This window comes from Papio anubis, chromosome 14 (assembly GCF_008728515.1).
Source record: "Papio anubis isolate 15944 chromosome 14, Panubis1.0, whole genome shotgun sequence".
NCBI lineage: Eukaryota > Metazoa > Chordata > Mammalia > Primates > Cercopithecidae > Papio > Papio anubis.
In genome coordinates this window covers 43,893,522-43,915,388 of record NC_044989.1, presented here as the reverse complement: position 1 = coordinate 43,915,388, position 21,867 = coordinate 43,893,522, and the positions used below count along the sequence as shown (strand labels likewise).

The 21,867-nt window shown below is 38.8% G+C and overlaps 2 protein-coding genes across 4 annotated transcripts in view; one reads left to right on the top strand and one right to left on the bottom strand.

Annotated features, from left to right (window-relative positions):
• The window catches only part of PLEKHH2 (pleckstrin homology, MyTH4 and FERM domain containing H2), a 124,969-nt gene that overhangs the window by 82,951 nt on the left and 20,151 nt on the right, over positions 1-21,867 (bottom strand). For 2 of the 3 annotated variants that reach the window (XM_031655126.1, XM_021924790.2), the window contains exon 3: positions 8,434-8,496. The exons of the other annotated variant lie outside the window; for it this stretch is intronic. In XM_031655126.1, coding sequence (XP_031510986.1) covers positions 8,434-8,496 — 63 coding nt within the window. The remainder of the gene's footprint in view (positions 1-8,433; positions 8,497-21,867) is intronic. 3 annotated transcript variants of the gene reach the window in all.
• C1GALT1C1L (C1GALT1 specific chaperone 1 like) lies at positions 9,962-11,260 on the top strand. The gene has a single exon (XM_003908570.5). The coding sequence runs from the start codon at positions 10,092-10,094 to the stop codon at positions 11,037-11,039; it is 948 nt and encodes a 315-aa protein (XP_003908619.1). The 5' UTR covers positions 9,962-10,091; the 3' UTR covers positions 11,040-11,260.

Below are 21,867 nucleotides of genomic sequence, written 5' to 3'. Positions count from 1 at the left end.
CCGGCCACTGCACTCCAGCCCGGGCGACACAGCAAGACTCCATCTCAAAAAAAAAAAAAAAAAAAAAAAAAAAGAATTTTAAATTAAGGCAAAACAAAACCATCCTCAATTTCTTTCTCTTTTTCCCATAATATGGGCAGTTAAAGGAGAGAAAGGAAGGGAAGGGAAAGATAGGGAAGAACAGATAGAGAGACATATAGAGACAGCCAGGGTACAGAGGTAAAGAGAGATGCTACTAGGAAGGCCAAAGTCAGAAAACACAAGACAATGAAGGAAAAAGAAGGGAAGGGAAAGGAAGAGGAAAAGAAGGGAAGGAGAAAAGAAGGGAAGGGAAGGGAAGGGGAGGGAAGGGAGGGGAGGGAAAGGGGATGTACTAGAAAATTAAGTATAAGATTTATCTGGCAAATGTGTGACTTTTTCTGCAGACAACTTCATTAATTGATACAGAAGTGATGCCATTCATTAATATACAAAGAGAAAAATGTACAATGCTAAAGTATAGAGTTGAGCTGGTTTCAGCTGAGTACTGTTTTTAGTGGTGAAAGTCAGAGAGGCAGACAAAGCCAACAAATGTGTGCTGCAAGGTGCATGACTGAACAGGAACATGCATAAACGGCTCGGTGCACCTCTGCAGAAAAAGACTAAGATATCTGGCATGCAGTGACAGAGAATGCTGCACTTCTTTCACAGAATTTAAGTAGGCTTCTATGATTTTGCTGTTAATTATTGCCTTTGTAGACATGTAAGTGGGAATATCACTACTTGGTACTATCAGCCAAAGAGTATTAAAACACAGGCACAGCATAGATCCTCACATTACTAATCGTACTTCTACCACCACCACCATTTATTAAGGGCTGACTGCATGCCAGGCACTTTACTTAAATCAGAGTCAATTTTCATAATGGCTAAATAACACTTCTATGTGGCAGGAAATATTCCAAGTACTTTACTCATAGTAACTATTCAATTTCCCCAAAATCCTACGAGCTAGGTATTAGATAGTACTACATTGTACAGATAGAAAGCTGAGGCCCAAGTTGAAAAGGTGATAAGAGATGGAGACAGACTTTGAACCCAGACAGTTTGGCTCAAGTCTGTGTTCTTAATCACTGTGTTGTACACCTCTGCACAATATAAAGAGACTATGAGCTCTGCAAATATTAGCTCTTTTCCATAAGTGACACAACTAAGACTTGAAGAAACTAAAAAGCTTTTTCAGTCAACTAAGTGGGAGAGTTTAGATTTAAATCCAGCTAAAATTTTAAGTTTGTTCCCAAGGCAGAGAAACATGAATTCACCTTGATTTCTCTTTGGCTGTACAGACTTTACCTTGCCAAACAGGTTTCATATTCCTCTCCTGTCTTCATCCTTCCCCTTCAAAAAAGAAAAAAGAGGAAGAGGTGGGAGGAGAAGGAGGAAGAGGAGAAAAAAAATCAACAACAACAAAATTTTTAAAAGGCCAAGTTTGCAGCTCACGCCTGTAATTCCAACACTTTGGGAGGCCGAGACAGGAGGATCACTTGAGCCCAGGAGTTTGAGACCAGCCCTGGTAACACAATGAGGCTCCATCTCTACAAACAATTTAAAATTAGCTGGGTGTGGTGGCACATAACTGTAGTCCCAGCTACTTGGCAGGCTGAGGCAGGAGGATTGCTTGAGCCTGGGAAGTTAAGGCTACAACGAGCCATGGTCGCACTGCTGCATTTCAGCCTGGGCATATAGTGAGACCCTGTCTCAAAAAAAGAAAAATTAACTGCTTATTCCAAACTCTGGACTTTAATTCTATATGTCTAGAATACCATTGTATGCTAATTGAAATAACTGTCCTCTAGGAATCCTGGAGAAGAGCTGGGTTGGAATTAACCTTGAAATGTGCCCTGCCCATAATTTTCTTAGCAATTTCTACAGTTGTCTTAGATTGGCTTTCCCTCATGTTATATCCTACATTTATCTTCTCCTATCTTGGTAAGACTTATTGGGCATTTCACAATAAGAAAAACTTGTTTATTTTTCTAGGCAGGGATCATTATTAGATGTCAAAAGAATTCTGATCAAGATAGATTCAAACTGTGGAAATGGCATCTTTTGTGTATTTAATGTTTAGCTCCCACTTATAAGTGAGAGCATGTGGTATTTGGTTTTCAGTTCCTGCATTAATTCTCTTAGGATAATGACCTCCAATTGCATCCATGTTGCTACAAAGGACACGATCTCATTCTTTTGTATGGCAGTGTAGTATTCTCTGGTGTATATATACCACATTTTCTTTATCTAACCCACCATTGATGGGCACCTTGGTTGATTCCATGTCTTTGCTATTGTGAATTGCACTGTGATAAACATAGAAGTGCATGTGTCTTTTGTGGTGAAATGATTTGCTTGTTTTCAGCTTAGGGCTGTTATGAATAAAGTTGCTTCACATGTCCATATACCTATATTTTGGTGAATACGTGTTCCTATTTTTCTTGGTATACACCTAGGAGTAGAATTGCTGGGTCACAGGCTGGCAAATGTTTACTTTAGTAGATGTTACCAAACAGCTTTCCAAAGTGAATAAATGTACGAAGTTGCATTACTACTGGAAGTGTATGAAAATTCCAGTTGTTCCATCTCCTTGCCAACACTTCATTGTTGTTCTTTTAATTTTAGCCATTCTGGATAAGTTAGTGTTGAAAAGAATGCTAATTGAAAAGTCATGGAGAAACCTTAATGCATACCACTAAGTGAAAATGAAGCCAATCTGAAAAGGCTGTATACTGTCTGATTCTAACTATATGACATTCTGGAAAAGGCAAAATGATTAAATCAGTAAAAAGATCAGTGGTTTCCCGGGATGTAAGAGGAGGGAAGGACTGAATAGGTAGAGCACAGGAGACATTAAGGGCAGTGAAACTATCCTATATGATACTATCGAAGAGGATACACATCATAAAACATTTGTCAAAATCCATAGAACACAAAACAGCAAGAGTAAACACTAATGTAAACTATGGGCTTTGGGTGATAATGATGTGTCAGTGTTGGTTCATCAGTTGTAATAAATGTACCACTCTGGTGTTGGATGCTGACGGTGAAGAAAGCTTGAACGTGTGTTGGAGGGGAGAGGATATATGAAAGCTCTGTACTTCATATACCATCAATTTTGCTATAAATCTAAAACTTCTCTAAATATTAAAGTCTATTTTTAAAAAAGCAATAACCTCCCTGATGAAATCATTCATTTAAACAAAGTAATCAATGGCTACTAATACCACCAAAAAAAAAAAAGAGAGAGAGAGATAACTAGACATTATTATATACCTTCTGGCGGAAGTCAACAATATCACCCAAGAAGTAGTCTTGAAAAGAGAGAAAGAAAAAAGGTCAAAATTTTAGATCTAACTATATTTTACAGGAAATACAGGGGTAGAGGAGCTTGTTAAATCACATCATAGGTATGCAATTGGCAAACTCCAGAATGTGGAAAGCTTTAGAGAACAAATTAACCCATACAAATAAATTGAAAGAAAAAAAAGAAGGAAAAAAGGGAAAAAGATCCTATAGATTAAAAGAGTTTAAGAATCAAATGAAATGTGTCAATCTAGTTTAGATCCCAATTTGAACAAATCAACTATTAAAAACAAAAAAAAGAGGGCCAGGCGAGGTGGCTCACACCTGTAACCCCAGCACTTTGGGAGGCCCAAGGTGGGCAGATCACCTGAAATCGGGAGTTCAAGACCAGCCTGACCAACACAGAGAAACCCCATCTCTACTAAAAATACAAAATGAGCCAGGCATGGTGGCGCATGCCTGTAACTCCAGCTACTCGGGAGGCTGAGGCAGGAGAATCGCTTGAACCTGGGAGGCGGAGGTTGCAGTGAGCCAAGATCGTGCCATTGCACTCCAGCCTGGGCAACAAGAGCGAAACTCCATCTCAAAAAAAAAAAAAAAAAAGGGTATATAAATAAAAGAATTAAAAAGGGGTACTCAAACAAATACATGTATGTTCTTAACAGCACTAGTCACAATAGTAAAAAGATGAAAAGGTAGAATAGGTAGGGCACGGGAAACATTGAGGACAGTGAAAGTTCATAAAAAGACAATGTCCATAAAAAGACAAATGGATAAACAAATTTTGTGTGTGTGTGTGTGTGTGTGTGTATATATATATATGGAACATTATTCAGCCATAATGAGGAATAAAGCATGATACATGCTACAACATGGATGAATATCAAAAACATTCTGCTAAATGAGAGAAGCCAGACACAAAAGATCACATAGTATATAAATCCATTTATATGAAATATCAGAATAGGTAAATCCATAGCAACAGAAAGCAGATTGGTGGTTGCCAGGGGCTAGGCGGAGGGGAAAATGGGACTAAATGCTTAATGAATACAGTTTCCTTTTGAGATGAGTTTCCTTTCAACATTTTGGAACTAGATAGAGGTGATGATTGTATACAACACTGAATTGTTCATTTTAAAATGCTAATTTTGGCTGGGTGCGGTGGCTCACGCCTGTAATCCCAGAACTTTGGGAGGTTGAGGCGGGTGGATCACAAGGTCAGGAGTTCGAGACCAGCCTGGCCAATATGGTGAAACCCCATCTCTCTAAAAAATACAAAAAATTCGCCAGGCGTGGTGGTGGGTGCCTGTAGTCCCAGCTACTCGGGAGGCTGAGGCAGGAGAATCACTTGAACTCAGAAGGCAGAGGTGGCAGTGAGCTGACAGCATACCACTGCACTCCAGCCCAGGCCACAGAGTAAGACTCTGTCTCCAAAAAAAAGTTAATTTTGTTATGTGAATTCCACTTTGATTAAAGAACAAAACACAGAAGCAATTATTAGCTATTTGGAAAAATTTGAATACTAATTAGATCTTTGATATACTGAAGAATTATAGGTAATTTTTTTGTATAATGATGGTATTGTGGTTATGATTTTTAAGAGTGTTTGGTTTTAAATTAGTATAGTATATAATAGTGGATGAAATTATACCATGTCAGGGATTTGCTTCTAAATAGTCCAGTGTGAGGGGGGCAGGGGAAGTGGGTGGAGGTACAGATGAGCCATGACTTGACTAATTGTTGAAGTGGGTGATAGGGGTTCACTATACTATTTTCTTGACTCTTGTATGTGCTTGAAGTCTTGCCTAATAAAGTTATAAGATTTCCTTTTCAAGCATAATTAAGAAAATCAAAGATTAGGCTACATTGGGCTTATTTAGAAATCTATTAGGTACTTACTCTACTCTATAAAATTAAATCTTTCATGTATCCGCTGAATCTAAAATGAAAATTGAGGGTGATGGGGTCTGGTAGGGAGCAGGTCCAGAGTGGGCTCTCCCACCCAAAACTGAATGGGGTGTCTGGGGCATCAGGGAGCTCCCTTGCCTGGCCCTCAGTGGCCTGATGGAGTAAGAGGGTTTGGTTGAGTGCTTCAGATCTGATCACTATGGTAGGAGAACAAAAATGCATATTGTGTCACATTGTGTACAGCTCCAAAAAGGGGCACTAGTCATGAGTGTCAAATGTGCGGGGCCACAGAAGTGGGTCTTTCTGCATATGCTAATCACATTTCTGGCCAGCTACACAAAGATAACGTTGATGCCCAGGAAAGAGAAGATGATGGAAAAGGAGAGGAAGAGGAAGAAGATTATTTTGACAAGGAACTCATTCAATTAATAAAACAAAGGAAAGAACAAAGTCGACAAGTAGCAGCCAAGAAGGAAATTCTGATGACAGGTGACCCTAATGGAGCTGAGAACACCAAATTCCTCACCAAGACAGAGAAAGTTACAGTCAGCCAGCGTGGCATCACCCTGGACCTCCACAGCAGGATTGGAATTGGGAAAAAGATGGCTTTAATAATACGTGGAGAAACAGCTTTCTGCATTCTTTGAGGAATAGTGGTGGACCAAAAGGATGTCCTGAGTGGCATTAGGGTGTTGCAGGAGGTTCCTCGACTTGGTTTCACAACCATAGTAATTCTGGAGTTGGTTGGCATTCAAATAGTGGAACAGTAGATTGGAATCATAATGGTACAGGAAGGAATTCCAGTTGGCATTCTGAAGGAACAGGTGGCTTTTCCAGTTGGCATATGAACAACAGTAACAGAAACTAGAAATCCAGTGTATGTAGTAAAAATAATTGCAACTAAAGTGGCCCTGGACACAAATTTCAACGAGGCAGAAACAGAAATTCTGATTGTCAAATGGAAGATGTGACTATGCTGTGAAACAAGAAATCTAGTAAGTCAAGCAAATACAATTAAGAGAGATATATTTGGGAGGCCGAGACGGGCGGATCACGAGGTCAGGAGATCGAGACCATCCTGGCTAACACAGTGAAACCCTGTCTCTACTAAAAAAATACAAAAAAATTGCCGGGCGAGGTGGCAGGCGCCTGTAGTCCCAGCTACTTGGGAGGCTGAGGCAGGAGAATGGCATAAACCCGGGAGGCGGAGCTTGCAGTGAGCTGAGATCCGGCCACTGCATTCCAGCCTGGGGGACAGAGCAAGACTCCGCCTCAACAATTAAAAAAAAAAAAAAAAAGAGAGAGAGAGATAATTGGCAGTGGCAAGAAAATGAGAAACTTGGTATGGCTGCCACATATAGAGGTCCTTCTGAAGGATTTACAAGTGATAAATTTCCTTCAGAAGGCTTACTTGACTTCAATTTTGAGCAGCCAGAAAGCCAAACCACTAAACAAACAGATACTGCAACTTCCAAAATTAGTGGAAAGAATGGCAGTGCAGCAAGGGGAAAAGCCTCGTTGCCAGACTCCTTACCCCTCTAAAATAAAAATTAAGAAGAAAAAAGATTTGGTAGTACTCAAGTTGAAGGAAGGAAACATGACAAACTTAGAGGAAGCATAAGGAATTTCATATGCGCTTCTTAGGAAAAATAATTTTGTATTTAAGCCTTTTTTTCCTTTTTAGTTGATACAAAATAATTGTACATATTTGTGTGATACAGAGTGATATTTCCATGTGTGTATACAATGTGTAATGATCAAATCAAGGTAATTAGTGTGTCCAGCACCTCGAACATTTATTATTTATTTGTGTTGTGAACATTCAAAATCTTCTGGCTTTATGAAAATATAGAAAGCTGGCTCTTTTAGCTTTTTGTAAATATGCAATAAATTATAGTTAACCATATTACTCTATAGTGCTGCAGAACACCAGAACTCACTGGAACTCATTGATTAAACTGAATATGACTGAGATCTTTTCATGAAATGAGAAGCTATGGATTTAGAATCATTAAACTTTAAGGCTGGGTGGGCCCGTCCAAACCCATCATTTTACTGCTCAGTTTACTGCTGGCAAGGCCCAGAAAGGGTTATATGACTTATCAAAACATCTTTTAAAAATAATAAAAGCTGTCTGAGCAAGTGAACTCACACCTGTAATCCCAACACTTTGGGACATTGAGGATCACTTGAAGCCAGGAGTTCAAGATCATCCTGGACAACACAGTGAGACCCTGTCATTACAAAATTTAAAATTTTTAATAAACAAAAGTTATATTTAAAAACTCAAAGTATGAAAATATAGGGGGCCAGGCACGATACCTCACACCTGTAATCCCAGCACTTTGGTAGGCCAAGATGGGCGGATCACCTGAGGTCAGGAGTTTGAGGCCATCCTGGCCAACAAGCCCCATCTCTACTAACAATATAAAAATTAGCCGGATGTGGTGGTGTGCAGCTGTAATCCCAGTTATTCAGGAGACTGAGGCAGGAGAATCTCTTGAACCTGGGAGGCAGAGGTTGCAGTGAGCCAAGATCGCGTCACTGTACTCCAGCCTGGGGCACAGAGCAAGATTCCCTCTCAAAAAAAAAAAAAAAAGAAAGAAAAAGAAAATAGGGGAAAAAAATAATTCCTGATTCCATAATTCGAACAATTTTAAACTTTCATTAAAATTTTGGGGCGTTTCCTCCCAGCCTTTTTTTTAACTCTTAGGTTTGACTTTTCCTAATATAACTCGAAGCATTTTTACATATTAATGCATATCCTTAGAAACAATTATTTTAATGGTTGTCTAATGGTTCATGGAGTTGATAATAGTTTACTTTTTCATTCTCCTATAATATGGCATTCATATGATTTCCAACTCTTTATGACTACAAATAAAGCTGCTACTAACATATTTATATACAAAACTTAGTTATAGTTAGTATTACCATAACCATTATAGTTAGTATTACCATAAAAGTTTTCTCAGAAGATAAAACTTCCTAAAACAGCCTTTTTTTCCTTTGAAAATTTGTTAATGGACAAAATAGAGTTAGATTCTCCATTTCCTTTATGGATCAAGCTATGAACAGTCTAAATGATAAGATGTAGAGGCAGGCTGATGATTGTCTTTCCATTATGAGCCAAACAATCTTTATGTGAGTAGTAGAGGCAGAAAAAACATTTAAACTAAAATTTTACTCTACCTGTTGAAAAGCTTTTTCTGCTTGACGTTCAGCATCAATAACTTGTCTCTCAGGCTGCTGCATCTGTAAAGTGAGGGAAAATATAAATACAAAAATTTATTTTTGAAAAATAAGCCTTTCTGAAAAAGGCTTAAAAATCTCGGCAGACGCAGTGGCTCAAACCTGTAATCCTGCACTTTGGGAGGCAGAGGCGAGAGGCGGATCACGAGGTCAGAGATGAGACCATCCTGCCCTAACCACGGTGAAACCCGTCTCTACTAAAAAAAAATACAAAAAAACTAGCCAAAAGCAGCGGTGGCCCGGCGCCTGTAGTCGGCTACTCGGGAGAGAGGCTGAGGCAGGAGAATCGCTTGAACCCGGGAGGCGGAGCTTGCAGTGAGCTGAGATCTGGCCACTGCACACTGGCCTGGGCGACAGAGCGAGACTCTGTCTCAAAAAAAAAAAAAAAAAAAAATCTCATCATGTCATCATCAGTTTGGATATTTTAAAGTAGTTCACTGGAGATGAGTTAAATACAGTTAGCACATTAAAGGCTCTTTGCATATTTAAAAGTTGATCAGCCGGGCACGGTGGCTGAAGCCTGTAATCCCAGCACTTTGGGAGGCCGAGACGGGCGGATCACGAGGTCAGGAGATCGAGACCATCCTGGCTAACACGGTGAAACCCCATCTCTACTAAAAAAATACAAAAAACTAGCCGGGCGTGGTGGCAGCGCCTGTAGTCCCAGCTACTTGGGAGGCTGAGGCAGGAGACTGGCGTGAATCCGGGAGGCAGAGCTTGCAGTGAGCTGAGATCCGGCCACTGTACTCCAGCCTGGGCGACAGAGCGAGACTCCGTCTCAAAAAAAAAATAAAAATAAAAATAAAAGTTGATCAAAATGCCAGAGTTTTGGTACTTTTAATACAAGGACTATATATATACCTCAAGAGTATTCATCAATAAAATTTTCTTCAGTGGATTGTAAATTAAAAATTACTGATTAACACATACTAAGAACAAGAAAATAAATCTAAGAGGAAAGAAAGGCTTCAAATGTCCTATTTGACGGGTTGATGAAAAAGTCATAATGACATCAGGGAAGCGACGTGTTCTCATAAACTCCGTGGGTGCTATATTTCAATAAAAACTCTGGGTTGTTTTACATTCTTACAGATTGATGGAGAGAGTATAGAAGAGATTCTTTGATTAAACATACAGACACACAAATACTAAAACGAATATAAGGAGAATTTTAAAAGCCTTAAGAAGCACCCGATGCTAATCAACATAGGGATGTGTTGTACCAGGGGCTGAATACACTAATCGTGAGGTAAAACTCAATTTTATTCTTTTTGGCTCAGTGCTGATGTCTGGCCCACTTCAGAGCCGTCTGTGACTCGATCTCTGCTCATTTTCAACGTTATTGTTGGTTGAGAGGCCAGGCGCGCAGAACTCCCAGTACACCTCTCACTCGCAGCAGCCCGGACCCCACCCACAGTGCCGGCCGCGTCCGGCTCCTGCCCCGCCCCCTTCTCTACGCCACCGAGAAGCGACCTTCCGCAGCTAGAGTGGCCCAACCGGGAGCGCGGCCGCGAGCTCCGGAAGGCGCGGGACCCCCGCCCCAGGACCCGGTCCCAGGCTGCCTTTGACCCGAGGGCACTGTCCTCAACGCCTGGAAAATGGTTTCCGCTAGTGGGACATCATTTTTTAAGGGTATGTTGCTTGGGAGCATTTCCTGGGTTTTGATAACTATGTTTGGCCAAATTCACATTCGACACAGAGGTCAAACTGAAGACCACGAGCACCATCACCTTCGCCCAGCTAACAGGAACGATTTCTTAAACACTTCGAAAGTGATACTCGTGGAACTCAGTAAAAGTATTCGTGTTTTCTGTATCATCTTTGGAGAATCCGAAGATGAGAGTTACTGGGCTGTACTGAAAGAGACCTGGACCAAACACTGTGACAAAGCAGAGCTCTACAATACTAAAAATGATAATTTGTTCAATATAGAAAGCAATGACAGGTGGGTACAGATGAGGACCACTTACAAATACGTCTTTGAAAAGTATGGTGACAACTACAACTGGTTCTTTCTTGCACTTCCCACTACGTTTGCCGTCATTGAAAATTTAAAGTATCTTTTGTTTACAAGGGATGCATCCCAGCCCTTCTATCTGGGTCACACTGTTATATCTGGAGACCTCGAATACGTGACTGTGGAAGGAGGGATTGTCTTAAGTAGAGAGTCGATGAAAAGACTTAACAGACTTCTCAATAACTCTGAGACCTGTGCAGATCAAAGTGTGATTTGGAAGTTATCTGAAGATAAGCAGCTGGCAATATGCCTGAAATATGCAGGAGTTCATGCAGAAAATGCAGAGGATTATGAAGGAAGAGATGTATTTAATACAAAACCAATCGCACAGCTTATTGAAGAGGCATTGTCTAATAACCCTCAGCAAGTAGTAGAAGGCTGCTGTTCAGATCTGGCTGTTACTTTTAATGGACTGACCCCGCAAAAGATGGAAGTAATGATGTATGGCCTGTACCGGCTCAGGGCATTTGGACACTATTTCAATGACACACTCGTTTTCTTGCCTCCAGTTGGTTCAGAAAATGACTGAGGGCTGGAGAATAATAGACCTGTGCTGTCCAAGAGCACTTGAAATGTGGCTAGTCCAAATTCTGATACAGTGTAAGTGTAAAATACACACTTCATTCAATAATTCATATATTATTCGAAAACAGTATGAAGACATAAAACATCTCATTAGTAATATTTTATATTGACACTACACTGAACTAATGTTTGGGTATTTTGCATTAAATAAAATATACTATTAAAATTAATTTCACCTGCTTTTTAATTTTATTAATGTGTCTATTAGAATATTTTAAGTTACACATGTAGCTTACATATTTCTACTGGTTAATAAAGGTGTAGAACATTTGTTGTCACCATGTATGGCCACATATTTAACTGTCTGTCTACATGGCAGCATTTTTTTTTTTTTTTTTTTTTTTGAAATGGAGTCTTGCTTTGTCACCCAGGCTGGAATGCAGTGGCACAATTTCGGCTCACTGCAACCTCCGCCTCCCAGGTTCAAGTGATTCTCCTGTCTCAGCCTCCTGAGTAGCTGGGACTACAGGTACACACCACCATGCTGAGCTAATTTTTGTATTTTTGGTAGAGATGGCATTTCACCATATTGGTCAGGCTGGTCTCAAACTCCTGACTTCAGGTGATCCACCCACCTCAGCCTCCCAAAGTGCTGGGATTACAGGTGTGAGTCACCGCACCCAGCCCCATGGCAGCATTTTAAAAGGCAGTTTATTGCAGGGATCTAGATTCTGGAAGAGGTTTCAAATATTTGGATATGTAAATAATACCGTGCAAGTGCATTCTCAGTACCTCATTTAATTTCTGTGAAATATTTCAAATGTTGAATGAGCAAGTATTGTGGTTTCAAAGCATTTTGTTGAATTACTTATTTAGACTATGGCACTATATAGAAGCAACTGGACAAGTATTATGTCTTTTGGATGTCTCTAGAATATTCCCTAAACCAAAAACCAACTAGCAAACACATGCCAATACCACATTCTTCCACTACTGGCAATATGCTGACAATTGTCACTTCTACAATATAACTATATTCTATTTTCAGGGAAATTTGGTTTTTCTGGAGCCTTAGCCTGGATTTTGAATATTGTCAGGATTGCCAGGAGAAACAGAAGAATGCACAAAATTTTGCTAGTGAAAAAAATAGTTTTCTTAAGAGGACTATGCAAATATCTTGTCTGATTTCTCCTTCTCAAATGTTTAGTTTCTAGTGATGACAGGAAGGACAAAAGTCAGCTTGCTTCACTATTACATAACTAATACAGGTCTTTCTACATAGTAGGTATTTAATATATCACAAATTATTGATGAAATGACAAAGCTGTCATGCCTAAAGTACCACGCATATATTAAGGACAGTATCATTATCTTTACCACTGCCAAATAACTTTTTTTCTGCTCCTATGGCACTGACTTCCTATCTTGTACTATCTTCCCAACTACATTGTAAGTTGCTTGAAGGCAGAATCTGGCTCAAAAGTTACTTGCTTTCTTAATGAAAAGGAGGTAATCCTTGAAATATTAATATAGGGAAAATTGGAAAGAATACTGAAATTAAAGGCAAGACCTAAATTGGAACCCAGATTCCAATACTTACTAGCTATGTGATGATGGGTACATTATTTAACTTATCTGATTCTCTGCTCCCTACCTGCAAAATGATACAACACTTATTTCACAGCATTTATGTGAAGATTAAACGGAAAAGCATCCAACATAGTATCTAATACTTAATAGGTGTACAATGAATATTTACATAGAAATTTTTAAAGCAGCCTATTTCTACCATATATATGTGTTATTTTTATGAATAATTTTAGGAAACTCTACTATTCACCAATAGTTTGCCACTGGACTCTAAAATTCTTGTGTATAAAATGTGGATAATATAACCTGTTCTAACTACTTTACAGGATGTTATAGGGATAAAAATAAGAAAATATATTCAAGCAATGTGAAAAGCTGGTGGTATCTCATTTATTTAAAAATATTATGGTAGCAGTTGTACTGTTATAATTTGAATGATAAAACTAAAAGTCACAAATGTCCAAAAACAGGATTATGTAAATATATAAATAATGGTACATCCATACAGTTAGATACCATACAGTCATTACAAATTTACATGGATGGAGGAAATGATATATTTGTCTCAATATAACACAGGAGGAAAGAAGTAGGTCAGGGTGTAGATGAAACAGGATTGGCCCTGAGTTGACAACCATGAAAGCTGGGTGATGTGTACATGAGGGTCCATTATAACATTCTGCTTACTGCTGTATGTTTGAAAATCTCTCTAATAAAAAGTTTTAAATATATATGAGAAGATATAAATGACATTTTAAAAAATAAGTGTAAATGATATATAAAATGATATTATACATAAATGATATACTGAGGAAAAAGGGACTGCAAAGCAGTAATGAATGTTGCAATCAAATTTTTGTTAAAATGTTATGTGTGCCTGTTTTTATGGAATTAAAAAGGAGTTGTCTATATCTAAGTGACAGGATTATGGATAAAGTAGTTTGTATCATACATGATGAGGCACCACAGGGAGTTTTATGGAGCTGAAAAAAGTAAGAGAATAATGGCAGGGAGGAAAACAAAAAAGGGTGTTAGAACCTTGCATTAGAAATAGTAGCCAATTGTCAATCAAAGGTAATTCTGCTCCCTTAGAGGGAATGAGTAGAAAATTAAGAGGAAGATTTTCAAATGACCTGTGAAATTAGAGAGGCTATATATAAATATACATAGAAAAAGGGTTCAAATGCTGAAGTGGAATCAAATTAGGTGACAACTGGTGATGATGCCACTGCTAATCAGGAGGTCATTAGTGACTTTTGTGATTCCAGCTGCACTGTGGAGAAGTGAGGGCATAAGCTGAAATGCAAGAGTCTGAATGAATTAAAATCATTAGGAAGAGCAAATTAAAGCTAAAGCCAACAGAAATTTAAAAACTAATAATAAAGATTAGAGGAGAAATTAATAAAATTAAAAACATAAAAACAGAGAAAAATCAATAAAACAAGCTGGTTCTTTAAAAATATCAATACAATTGATAACTCTCTAACCAGACTAATAAAGCAAAAAAGAAAACAGACACAAATTATCAGTATCAGTAATGTAAAGGGAGACATCACCACAGACCCCACAGATGCTAATGAAATAACAATATTATGAACTACTTCATGCTCATAAATTGAATAAAATAGCAAAGCTCATTTAAGAAGAAATAAGTTAGCTTAATAGCCCAATGTCTATTAAATAAATCACACTTGTAGTTAAAAACTTTCCCACAAAGGAAACTCCAGGACTGGACGGTTTCACTTGTGAATTCTACCCAAAAATGTATGGAAGAATGAATAGAAACTCAACAAAAACTCTTCCAGAACATAAGAGAAGGGAATGCTTCCTAACACATTTTATAAGGCCAGTATTGCCAAAACTAGAAAAAGATTAGACTAATATCCTTGTGAATACAGATGCAAAAATCTTTAACAAAATATCAGCAAATCCAATCTAAACATACACAATAAAGATAATATGTCATGACTAAGTGGGGTTTATCCTAGGAATGCAAGGTTGTTTTAACATTTGGAAAATAAACCAATGTAATTCATCATGTCAAGAAGCTAGAAAAGAAATATCATTTCAATAGATGAAGAAAAATCATCTGACAAAATTCAACATCCATTCACAATAAAAATCTCTTAACAAACTAAAAATATAAGGAATTTCTGATACCTAACAAAAGGTACCTACAAAAAAACCTATAACTAACATCATACCTAATGGGAAAGACTGAATGCTTTCCCCTACAAGAATGTCGTTTTACCACTTTTACTCAAGGTTTTACTGCAGGTGCTAGCCAATGTAATAGCCAAGAAAGAAACATAAAAAGCCGAATAGAAGAAATAATTCAATATTTATTCACAAATGACATGACTATCTACACGTAAAGTCCCAAATAATCTACAAAAGAACTAATAAATGAGTTTATTAAGGTCATAGGATACAAGGTCAATATACAAAAATCTGCTGTATTTCTATATAAGAGCCATAAACGGCCAGGCGTGGTGGCTCGCGCCTGTAATCCCAGCACTTTGGGAGGCCGAGATGGGTGGATCACCTAAGGTCAGTTCTAGACCAGCCTGACCAACATGGTAAAACCCTGTCTCTACTAAAAATACAAAAATTAGCTGGGCATAGTGGCAGATGCCTGTAATCCCAGCTACTCAGGGGCAGAGGCAGGAGAATCGCTTGAACCCGGGAGGCAGAAGTTGCAGTGAGCCAAGATCATGCCATTGCACTCCAGCCTGGGGGACAAGAGCAACATTTCATCTCCAAAAAAAAAAAGGTTAAAAAAAAATAAGAGCAATAAACAGTTGAAATTAGAATTTAAACAACAGTAGCATTTACAAAAGTATCAAAACCATAAAATACTTAGGTATGAATGTAACAAAATAAGCACAATATTTGTATGCTGAAAACCACAATATACTGATTAGGAAAATTAAAGAAGAGCTAAATAAATGGAGAGTTAAACTATGAGTCAGAAGACTCGATATTATTGTCAGTTCTCTTCCAGTTGACCTATAGATTCCACCCAGTCTTAATCAAAATCCTAGCAGGCCTTTCTGCACAAATTAAGAAGAAGAATCTGAAATTGGCATAGAAATGCACAGGACCTAGAATAGCCTAAACAACTTAGAATTAAAAAAATAGAATATTTATAATACCTGACATCAAGACTTATAAAATTGCAATAGTAGTCAAAAGAATGATATTTGGGTAAAAACAGACATATTAGATGAATAGAACAAAATAGGGTTCAGAAATATACTTTAAAATATGCAATTTTTTTCCAATTTTTATTGGTTTACTCTATCTTCATTGTCAGATCATATAGCCATCACATACTACAATCTCCCTAGTTACTCTAGTTGTCTGAACCTCATTCTCTAAATGTCTTAGGGAGAACTCCTAGGAACAATATTTTCTGAGTTCTTTAACTGCTAATAGCTGCTTCCTATGCCCTTTATAGTTGAAAGCCAGTTCTGCTTAACACAAAATCCTTGGATCATATGTGCTTTCCTTGATATCTGAAACATGGTATTCCATGTTCTCCTGGCATAAAGCATTACTATCAGTGTAACAACATAATTTTATTCTTCTAATGATATAAAGGTCATGTTTTTGTTTTTGCCTAAATACCTAAAGAATGTTTTCTTTTTCTTTAACATCCAGTATTTTGATGAAAAATAAGCCTTGAAGTAGGTCATTCTAGGTTAATATTCTCAGCCACATGACCCCCTATTTCAATATGCAACATTTTGCTTTTTTAAGTTTCTGTAAACTTTTCTTAAATTATACTGTTTGCATTTGTTTCATTCCCTTGTTTTGATTTTTTTTCTTCAGGGGCTTCTTTTATCTGTATATTGTATCTTCTTTGCTTATCTTCAATACTAGTCATTGTTTCAAATCCTTTTTACCTTTCCTCATTTTTATGTTTAAAAGTTTTTGGGAGACTGAGACATGAGAATCACTCAAACCCAGGAGGTGGAGGTTGCAGTGAGCTGAGATCACACCACTGCACTCTAGCCTGGGCAACAGAGTGAGACTCCGTCTCAAAAAAAAAAAAAAAAAAAGTTTCTTCCTTTTCACCTTGATTTCTCATTAAAGCATTGTGTTGAGTTTATCAATTCTTTTGCTGACCCAAAAGTTCTACTTAAGAGAAATAAAGAATACAGCTAAATGATAGAGGCCATTCACTAAAAACTATACACCTTATGTCATACTGATGCTCTAAAATAGGCAAAACTAAAGGTCCAGAAACTATATCAGTGATTGCCAGGGCTTAGAGTTTGAGAAGAAGACAGACTGTTAAGGCATAGGAGGGAAATTTCTGAGGTGATGGAAATAGTGTGTATGCTGATTGTGGTAGTGGTTACGGAATCGTGTATATTTGCCAAAACTCTGAACTAAACACCCAAAAGGGTGACTTTTACATATGTACTCAATTAACTTGACCAAAAATTTTTTTTAAAAAGTACGTTGCAGGCCAGGCACAGTGGCTCACACCTGTAATCCCAGCACTTTGGGAGGCCAAGGTGAGTGGATCACTTGAGGTCAGGAGTTCGAGACCAGCCTGGCCAACAGGGTGAAACACTGTCTCTACTAAAAATACAAAAATTTCCTGAGTGTGGTGGTGCGTGCCTGTAGTCCCAGCTACTTGGGAGGCTGAAGCAGAAGAATCACTTGAACCTGGGAGGCAGAGGTTGCCAGTGAGCACAGATCACGCCACTGCACTCCAATGCAGTGAGAGTCTGTCTCAAAAAAACAGAAACAAAAAAAAAGTACCTTGCAACCCCAAATTCCAAAACATACAAAGAAAACTAAGAAATACAGATAACAGTATCAATGGTCAAAATACCAATTTAGTCTGGTAAAATAAAAATGATAACACCATGTGAAAGACTTTAGATTTCTTATGTTTAGGATTGTCAAAGAGATGAAATGAGAATGACATCTATTTTTTAAAAGACAAGAATTGAAAAAAAGAAGAAAAACAGCAGGAAGGTATTAAATAAGAACAAGCAGGCAGGAAAATAAACCAGTTTAAAGTCTTGGCCAGGCTTGGTGGCTCACGCCTGTAATCCCAACATTTTGGGAGGCTGAAGCAGGTGGATGGCTTGAGCCCAGGAGTTCGAGACCAGCCTGGGCAACATGGCAAAAACATCACTTCTATCAAAAAAAAAAAAAAAATACAAAAATTAGCCAGGCATGGTGGCATGCACCTGTATTCCCAGCTACTGAGGAGACTGAGGTGGGAGGATCGCTTCAGCCCAGGAGGTCAAGGCTGCAGTGAGATGAGATCAAGTCACTGCACTCAGGCCCAGGCAACAGAGTGAGACTCTGTTTCAAAAAAAAAAAAAAAAGAAAAAAAAGTCTTAAAAATTTAGAAATACACAGTGACCGAAAGAGAAAAACTCAATAGATGGTTCAGTAGCCAGCTTCTAAATGGCTCTCAACGATCCTCACCTTCTGGTAATCACACCCATGTGTAGTTTCTTCCTTCACAACATAGGGCTGACCTTTGCAACCAACAGGATATTGTGGAAATGATGAAGTATGACTTCTGAGGGTAGGTCATAAAACGCACTGCATCTTCCACCTTGCATTCTCTTGGATGACTTGCTCTGGGGGAAGCCAGCCACCATGCTGTGAGAACCCTCAAGCAGTCCTGTGGAGACATCCATACACTTAGGGACTGAGGCTTCCTACCAACAGCCAATACCAATTTGCCAACAACCATTTTGGTGAACCACTGAAAGTGAACCCTTCAGCTCCAGTCAAGCCTTCAGATTACTACATCCCAGACCAACATTTTGACTACAACCTCATCGAAGACATAAGCTAAGTCGTTCCCAAATTTCTAATCCATAGAAACTGTGCAAGATAATAAATGTTTATAGTTGTTTTAAGCCATGAAATTTTGGGGTTGTTAATACAGCAATAGATAATACAGATGAAGTAAACTCTACTCTGAACACAGGAGAAGAGAGAGCTCAGAACATGAAAAATTGTACAAAGAATTCACGTATTATTTAATACGTATGAATGTGAAAAATATAAATTACCAGATTTAAGAGATATACAGAGACTTCAAAGTAATGGGAAGAAGCAGAAGAAAAAAAGTGAACAAATAGGAATAGCACAATTATGCTGAAAGATAAAAGTACACTCCCTGTACAATGCAGAATAATTGCCTAAGGCCTGTATGTTTTATTTTAAAAAATGAAATGAAAGCTCAAGATAATAATACAAAGGAAGATGAAGAAATATTCAATGGGTAGTCGAATAATGTGAAGATCACTGTTCAGAAGACAGAAAATGATATTGTATTAACTTTAGCTTCTCCAAGGACAATTTATATTATATATGTATGTGTTATAATTTAAAGTGTAGGCACAATTGTAGACATGGAAGAAGGAGGGCAAAACTTAGTGTTTACCCTTAAAATTTTAAGACACACCTGTAATATAAATTATTATCTGCCCCACCCTACACCAGTCTGCCCAGTGTCTATCAATGCTGCAGATACTGGGAATACATTTAGAGATCATCTTCTGCAGAGGTAGGTCCACCCTCTTGAAGTACAGACAGACCTGCATGGTGCACTACATGTGAAACTTGAAAACAATTCAATTTCTCAATAGACAGAAACAAGTTTATGTTAGACAACCAGAAGGTGATCCAGTAACTCCTATCCCATGTGCTGTTTTTCCATGGGATGTCCTGCATCAAGAGATAGAGAATATTTCCCCTTCCCTTAACACTGGGCCACGCTGTGATGGGCTTTGGTTGTTAGAGTGCTTTGTACCTTTTGAGACTGGGCCTGAAGAGATTTGCAGCTTCCACTTGCTGTTTCTTGGAGCCCTCAATCACCATGGAAAAAGATCTGGCTGCCTTGGGATCGGTTTAGCAGGGTGGCTAGGATAGTTTCCAGTTGTTTCACCACTCCCAGCTGAGGCATCAGATATGTGAGTGAAATCAAGGTGTGGCGGCGTGCGCCTGTAATCCCAACTTCTTGGAAACACCTGTAATCCCAACTACTTGGAAGGCAAAGACGGGAGGCCAGGAGACCTAGATATCCAAGTGAAATCATCTTGGATATCCAGACCCAGCTGTCCCAGCACCCGCAGTGAGTCCACCCTCCAGCTGATTTGCCAACTGAATGCAGTCACATGAGTGATCCCATTCCACGCCAAACAGAGTAAAAGAACAGAATCACGAACAAATAAAATGATTGTTAATTGAAGCCACTAAGGATTTTTTGTTTTGTTTTGTTTGTTTGTTTGTTTGTTTGTTTTTTGACATGGAGTTTCCCTCTTGTTGCTCAGGATAGAATGCAGTGGCATGATCTCGGCTCACTGCAACCTCTGCCTCCTGGGTTCAAGCGATTCTCCTGCCTCAGCCTCCCAAGTAGCTGGGATTACAGGTACTTGCCCCCATGCCTGGCTAATTCTTTGTATTTTTAGTAGAGACAGGGTTTCACCATGTTGGCCAGGCTGGTCTCAAACTCCTGACCTCAGGTGATCCACCCACCTCAGCCTCCCGAAGTGCTGGGATTATGGGCGTGAGCTACCACACCTAGCCCACTACGATTTTCTTTAATGGACAAAAATTGTATATATTTATTGTGTACAACACAATGTTTTTAAATATGTATACATCGTGGAATGGCTAAATCAATAAAGCTGCTAAGTTTTGAAGTAGTTTTTTATGCAGCAATAGATAACCCCAAGGTTACCCTGTTATGTGTCGACCTGTAAAGATAATCCTCTGACTATTCCTGTGATCATCTATCTGGTCATCATTCCACTGGAAGCCACTCTCATTTTGACATGCAGCTTCTAGGAATATCTTCTCTTAGCTCTCAGTCCTTGGATGTGAAATGGAGAAATTCAGTGTCTCAGCTTCAAGAAGTATACTCAAGAAGTATACTCATAAAAAGTACAGAGCAGCCGGGCGCAGTGGCTCACGCCTATAATCCTAGCACTTTGGAAGGCCGAGGTGGGAGGATCACGAGATCAGGAGATCAATACCATCCTGGCTAACACGGTGAAACCCCATCTCTACTAAAAAACTGCAAAAAATTCGCTGGGCGTGGTGGCGGGCGCCTGTAGTCCCAGCTACTCACGAGGCTGAGGCAGGAGAATGGCCCTGGGAGGTGGAGCTTTCAGTGAGCAGAGATCACCCCGCTGCACTCCAGCCTGGGCGACAGAGCGAGACTCCATCTCAAAAAAAAAAAAAAAGTACAGAGCTTTTCCTAACTTTCCATTCCACAAACTGTATAAACATATACCAAAAATAAATGTATTACACAGATTTGTTTTCAGGTAAAAACAAACAAACAAACAAAAAAGTCCATTTAAATCGTTAAGATAGGCTGGGCACAGTGACTCATGCCCACAATCCCAGCACTTTGGGAGGCTGAGGCGGGCAGATCACTTGAGGTCAGGAGTTTGAGACCGGCCTGGCCAACATGGCAAAATTCCATCTCTACCAAAAATATAAAAATTAGCCGACATGGTGGCACACGCCTATAGTCCCAGCTACTCAGGAGGCTGAGGCATGAGAATCACTTGAACCCAGGAGGCGGAGGTTGCAGTGCGCCCATATCATGCCACTGCACTCCAGCCTGGGCAATACAGCGAGACTCTATCCCCCACCCCCCCAAAAAAACAAAAAAAAATCACTAAGATACATTCCAGATTAAATAGATGATAAAGTATTAATGGTACAATGATAAGTTAACCTTCAGAGAAAGATTTTTCTGAACAAAGAATGTGTATTTTTTCCTTTTCATGAAAATGCATCTAATATTACAAATTAAAAGTCTGCTCCTGTTGCAAAGCTCAAGAGGTTGTTGAGGGCTGAATTACTCTCCAAGACGAAAAATCTCATTCAGTTGTAATAATCATCCTACTCCAAGTGTTATTTCCAACCTGTCTCCACACCACCTTAGGCTTTCAAAGTAGGTCGTTTTGTGGCATTGTTGGAAAAACCACTAGTTTTCTCTAGGACAAGGTGAGGCATCTGAAGTCTTTCTGTTACCTGCCATTTTACGGTTTCTAATGGATTCACATAGCATTTAGCATCTTCCACTGTCCATCAAAGATACATAATTACCTACATTTCAAGAGTTTCCTGAAAGTTTAAATTGAAGGTGCTGGTTTGTGTTCTAGAAAATGCCTAGTTTCTAAAGTGTTATCTAAAGAAAAATCAATCCCAGCTATTGTAAGGATTTCAGCAGTTCCTGG

Bases quoted from the DNA above. Each gene is read 5' to 3' on its own strand.
- C1GALT1C1L (XM_003908570.5), top strand. From the start codon at position 10,092: ATGGTTTCCGCTAGTGGGACATCATTTTTTAAGGGTATGTTGCTTGGG.